The sequence below is a fragment of the Lycium ferocissimum genome, unplaced genomic scaffold (assembly GCF_029784015.1).
Source record: "Lycium ferocissimum isolate CSIRO_LF1 unplaced genomic scaffold, AGI_CSIRO_Lferr_CH_V1 ctg8090, whole genome shotgun sequence".
In the NCBI taxonomy this organism is placed as follows: Eukaryota; Viridiplantae; Streptophyta; class Magnoliopsida; order Solanales; family Solanaceae; genus Lycium; species Lycium ferocissimum.
Genome location: NW_026727087.1, coordinates 27,208 through 33,822, shown reverse-complemented (window position 1 = coordinate 33,822; position 6,615 = coordinate 27,208). Strand labels below are relative to the sequence as shown.

General features: G+C 34.6%; 1 protein-coding gene across 1 annotated transcript; it reads left to right on the top strand.

The window, feature by feature from the left end:
- Positions 1–2,506: 2,506 nt before the first annotated feature.
- Positions 2,507–5,628, top strand: LOC132045821 (FT-interacting protein 4-like). The gene has a single exon (XM_059436399.1). The coding sequence runs from the start codon at positions 2,986–2,988 to the stop codon at positions 5,536–5,538; it is 2,553 nt and encodes an 850-aa protein (XP_059292382.1). The 5' UTR covers positions 2,507–2,985; the 3' UTR covers positions 5,539–5,628.
- The last annotated feature ends 987 nt before the right edge of the window (positions 5,629–6,615 follow it).

Here is a 6,615-nt window from a genome sequence, read left to right as displayed (position 1 = left end):
AAAAAATAATGTATGTCTCATATTAATTAGTGGAGAACACGAACTAATATACTAAAAGAAAAATGAACCGAAGGACAAAGAAGAAGAATGAGCTTCTCAAATTTAATGTAAGTAGAAAATTTATTATTTTGTATAATCATTTCGTACCTGAAATGAACTATAGCATATTTAATCAAGATTCGCGTCGTATTTGTAGAAATAAAAAGGAAACGCTTCCTAATTATCAAGACTCACATGAAATCTGTAGTTAAAACATGAAGCTGGGAATCCATCCATTGATCGTATCCCTGGATTATGTCAAAGATAAAATATAGCTAGCTAGTGTATCACCGCCATCTTCCCTTACCCACTATCACTATCACCAACCACCTTCATCGTCATCATCGTACAATTACCACCAGCACTATTATCAACTATCACCTCCTCCAACCATGCCGTCATATTAACATTACCACCAAATATCATCACCAACAATCACTAACCACCACCTAATAATTCGTTGATATAATATTTAAAATATCTATTAATAATTTTCTAATAAAATACATTACAGACATTCGGATATTGAGAAAATAAATACTTTTAGTTATTCAATATTCGGATTTCAATACAACATCTTAACATTTTGATGTTTCTTGAAATTCAGACATTTCCGTCTTAATAAAAAACAAACGGCCCCTTGTTGCACCTAACGATTAGCATTTCAAATGAAGGAAATATTTATTTCATAGAAAGAAACAAAGAAGTCAAACAGTACAATCAAACCTCTCTATAACAGCATTGTTGGATCCGAATTTTTTTGGCTGTTATAGAGAATTGTTGTTATACACCTATAACAACCATTTAAATAATAGTTGATTGTTATAGGCAAAAAAGATGCATAAAATCTATTTTTTTTAATCTTTTAATGTTGTAAAAAATAACAAATTCTTTAAATTTTAAATCTCAAAGATATGAATGCTTCACTAACTAAACATTAAGGAAAGTTAATACAATTTTAATAGAACGCTTGAATGTACGAAGATTTGCGTCTAAACTTTCAACAAACGGGTATCCAATTGCTTTCCCTTAAAAGGGAATCTAAGGGTTGAACTGTTGAATCTTCTAACCCAGTCCAAGTAACAATAGGTTGAGGATCCTCATTAGGTTGTCGTCTTCTGCTTCCATATTCTGTTGTTCTTCCACTCCAATGACATCGGCAATAATTTCTTCATCAGTGAAAGTTTCAATGATAGGAAGTGTTGCATCAAACTCCACATATGTATTCATATGTAATATTCTATCATAAATATAGTATATTAATGTATTAAATTAAATATTTGGTCAAAATCTATACTACATTATTGGTTATCATAGATATTCTATTTTTTTATAAAGGTGGTTAATAATTACATTACCAAACAAAGCAAATAGTTGTTATATGAGGGATGATTTTACAAAAAATGTACTGTTATAAAATTGGTTGTTGTTGTTATAGGTAACATGCTGTTATAGAGAAGTAAAATATAACATAAAAAATCAATTCCAAAAAATCTTAGCTATTATAGAGAGGTACTGCTATACGCGGATACCGTTATAGAGAGGTCTGATTAGATAGGATTTTTGAAAGCATGACCAGCTTTTTTGAGGCTGTATATTTGTTTAGAATAATAGCTGATTAAAAAAAGTACTACAAGTAGTAATATATTTTGCAAATGAACCGTTTGAAATTAAATTATTTTTGGAAAACACGGAGAGGGAAACTTACTTAATAGACACCCTCGGTGAACAATTTTCGGTTTAAAATATAAAATAAGTAATGAAATTTGATGCAATTCTGGTCTTGAAAATCAAGAATCATAACGTTATGTATAAATTGAGGTCAGTAAATGCAGCTTCAAATCTCATTACACTTACTAGTAGACGCAGGTAAATTAAAAGTCTCCATTATATTGAATTTCTATAAATATTATGTGCACGCCCCTTAAGAAATATTAATTAGGAGGAGTATTTGATGACTTTACCCTTATTTATTATAACTTCTATCCATTAAATATTTACTTTATTTATGTATCATCTCCATTAGTGACAAAAATCTACTAAGGGTAAAATGGAAAAAATAATTAATCATATCTTGAACTTTTAACATATCAAATAATTTGAGACAATTATTTTTCATAACCACGACAAATAATTTGAGACGGAGGAATTACTTTGTTTAATTCAAAAGCATTAAATTCCTCTTCTTTTTCGGTGGTTAGGTTTGAATATCTCAAAATACAAAGATCAACGTACCCCTGTTACTAGAACTGCAAAGCCACCTTAATAAAAAATCTGCGGCATGACTCTTAAACATGTAAATTTCTAGGAAAATAAATATTATTAATACGATAAGGGTAAATAAAATTGTGATTCAGAAAATGATTAACCATATTTTAGCTTTTCTTAGTAAGGTATCGTTATAATGCATATTTCTATCCATATTTATAGAGAAAAATGATAATTTAGGCAAAATTCAGTCCATTGAGCTGTACATATGTCATGAACACACACCCAAATCGTCTAAAGGCTAAAATATTGGTATGATATTTTAAATATTATAGAATCACCTCTAGTTATTAATGTTCAAAAAAATTTTCTTCCGTAGTTTCTGCTTTCCGTTTTTCATTTTATTTCTCCTTTGTTCAACTAATAATTGTTGTAGCTAAATATGGAATATCAGTTACTACTAATCAAATCAGAATCCATCCTTACTCAAATAACTAAATTTAACGTTTAAAATCCAATTAAGTTGCTTCCCGATTTCAAATATTTTCGAAAAAAGGAAGTGTTTGCTGGCATTTGTATCAGTTACCAGAATCTTAGGAAAATTAATGTAATCCATCTCTATTTGTGTGTGCACCTTTAAACTTTTCAAATAAAATGATCGTTACATTCTTGAAAGAAACATACTGAAGTCTTTCTTAAAACTCAATTCTCATAGTTTCATGTTGTGTGCTTACTAGTATGTCTAACCAAACTTCAGGCCAACACCAGAACAAAAACCAAAACAAGAACCACAATCCAAATAAAAACCAGAATAATAATCAAAACCAAAACCACAATGCAAATCAGCACCAGAACAGAAACCAAAATGCAAACCAAAACCATAATCCAAATCAGCACCAGAATCCAAACCAAAACCAAAATCCAAATCAAAACCAGAATACATATCCACCAGAAAATGAAGATTTCAATCTAAAGGAGACAACTCCAACTCTTGGTGGTGGAAGAGTTACTGCAAATGACAGACTTGGCACAGCATTTGATCTTGTTGAGCAAATGCATTACTTATATATAAGGGTAGTGAAGGCAAAGGAGCTACCTTTGGAAAAAGATGGCAACGGCCATGTCAATGTCAATCCTCACCCTTTTGTTGAAGTGCAACTTGGGAACTTAAAAGGTCAGACTTTGCACTTTGAAGACAGGTCTAGTCCTGAGTGGAACCAAGTGTTCGTTGTGTTGAAGGACCGGATTCAATCAAGAATTCTTGAAGTTTGCTTGAAGGATAAATCAAGAATTGGTGATAGTGATGATGGTTTGATTGGAAGAGTAAGTTTTGAGATTAATGAGGTGCCAAAAAGGGTACCCCCAGATAGCCCTTTAGCCCCTCAATGGTACTGGTTGGAGAATAGGAAAGGGGAAAAGGTGAAAGGAGAGTTAATGTTGGCTGTTTGGATAGGGACACAGGCTGATGAGGCATTTCAAGAAGCTTTACATCTAGATGCTACAGCAGTGAATGGTGATGGTGTTGCAAATATAAAATCCAAGGTTTATTTATCACCTAGACTTTGGTATCTGAGAGTCAATGTAATAGAAGCTCAAGAATTGCAGCTAGGCAACAAGAACAGGCAGCAGCCGGATATTTACTTGAGGATTACACTAGGAAATGTGGTTTTAAGGACTAAGAATTCACTGAGTAAGAATGTTTGCCCATCATGGAATGAGGATTTGATGTTTGTAGTTGCAGAACCTTTTGAGGATCAGTTGGTTTTGAGTGTGGAAGATAAGGTGGCACCAAACAAGGATGAATTATTGGGGAAGTGTGTCATCCCTTTACAAGATGTAGAAAAAAGGGTAGATTTTAGTACTCCAATTAGCAAGTGGTATAGTCTTGAGAAGGATGTTGTGTCTGAGGGTGGCAACAGCAAAGTCGCCAAACTAAACAGTAAGGTTCACTTGAGGCTATCTTTTGATGGTGGATATCATGTCCTTGATGAATTAACACATTATAGTAGTGATCTCAAGGCAGCATCCAAGGAGTTGTGGAAACCAAGCATTGGGGTTCTAGAACTTGGAATCTTGAATGCTCAAGGTTTATCCCCAATGAAGAACAGAGATGGCCGCGGGATAACAGATCCTTATTGTGTGGCAAAATATGGTCAGAAATGGATTAGGACAAGAACAATTCTCAACAGTTTCAATCCAAAGTGGAATGAACAATACACTTGGGAGGTGTTTGATCCTTGCACAGTGATCACAATAGGAGTGTTTGATAATTGTCATTTGCAAGGTGCAGATAAAAATGGCAAGGCCATGGATTCAAAAATTGGGAAGGTAAGGATTAGACTTTCCACACTTGAGACTGGTAGAGTGTACACTCATTCATATCCTCTCATAGTGTTGACACCAGCAGGGGTGAAGAAGATGGGTGAAATTCAACTGGCTGTTAGATTTTCTTGCTCATCTTTATTCAACATGTTGTCTATGTACTCTCAACCGCTATTACCAACTATGCATTACCTTCACCCTCTGACTTACTACCAGATTGATAATCTAAGGCACCAGGCTACTCAAATAGTTGCCACGAGGCTAAGTCGCGCAGAGCCACCATTGAGGAGAGAGGTGGTAGAGTACATGCTTGATGTTGGCTCGAACATGTGGAGCATAAGAAGAAGCAAAGCTAACTATGTTAGAATAGCTGGGATATTAGCAGGATTGATTGCAATTTGCAAATGGTTCAATGGGATTTGCACTTGGAAGAACCCTTTTGCAACAGTTCTAGTGCACATCATCTTCATTCAATTTGTGTGCTTCCCGAGGCTGATTTTAAGCAGCATCTTCGTCGTTGTTTTCTTGATTGGAACATGGAACTATAGAATGAGGCCAAGAAAGCCACCGCACATGGATATTAAGTTGTCACAAGCAGAAAGAGTACCTTGGGATGAATTGGATGAGGAGTTTGACACATTCCCAACGTCTCGAAACAACGATGCTGTGAGAATGAGGTATGATAGGTTAAGAAGCATTGGATCAAGAATGCAAGCTGTTGCAGGGGATTTAGCTAATCAAGGGGAAAGGTTTTATAACTTGTTAAGTTGGAGAGATCCAAGAGCTACTGCTCTTTTTCTTATCTTCTGTTTGATTGCTTCATTAGTGCTATATGTCACTCCTTTTAAAGTTGTGGTGACTCTTATGGGATTCTATACAATGAGGCACCCAAGATTCAGGGAGAAACTCCCTTCTGTGCCCTCAAGTTTCTTCAGGAGACTGCCTGCAAAAACAGACAGCTTGTTGTGAGAAGTTGGCGTTGGACTTTGAAAGCGGCTACGTTTTATTAATTATTTTCTTCTTGTTCATGTCTAGCCATGGGAACATTTATATTTTGTTCATCAGTTTATCATCAATAGTGATGATTCTTTCTTTTAAATAAAATCCGAATATTGGCCCTGTTTGAATCAATCTCTCTGAAATTTTAATTAATAATATTGTTCTTTCATGCATTTTGCCAAAACTGTAATACTGTTTCAACCTTTTATCGTTTTTTTTTTCTGCATTGAAACTTTGGAACATAAATTATAAAACAATAGGGACAAGCTGGAGAGCGTAGAATCGCATGGTTTCTTTAATTTAGAGGATTCATTATTTTATTTAAAGGAAAATAAGCCATTTGAGAAAAGAAAAAAAGCAAAAGGGCAAATACGTCTGTTTTCTTTGGGGTGGTGTGTGTTGGGGGGGGGGGGGGGGAGGGGGGAGTAATCCTACCATTTCTCTTACTAGCACTATATAAGTATGATCTAAAAATATTCATTTGATAGTTAAAATACAACGATTTATTAATCATAAAGAAGTACTTCTACTTAAGTGATGTTGGATACAGGGAGTACTGGCACCTTACACGACATCTTACAAAGAAAAAAAAAGCTACGATAAGTGTGACACCGCCGCATTCAGATACAAACACCATGATATACTAATTGCTGCATATATACGCACATTTCGGTACACAATAACATGATCCTGGATGTAATATATTTACCAAAGTATTCTTTAGGCAAAAGTCGTAGACAGCCCCCTAAACTTGTTCACAGATTCCTCCTGGTCACCTAAACCTAAGCTTATTCCAATTTGACACCTGCACTGTTTAAATGTGCACCTATTAAACACTTTTTGATGACATGGCAGGATAAATGTTGTAGCGGTTCTATTTTTTTCGATTCATAATTATTTGCACTTGCCTCATTTAAAAAGGAAAGTGTCCCGGGGAAGTACGGTTGCCAATCGTACCAGAAAATAGGAAAAAATATACTTCTACGTGGATGGTGCTCTAAATGGACTTTATTTTAGAGTCACCACCTAATTTTTAGGAAATTAGGA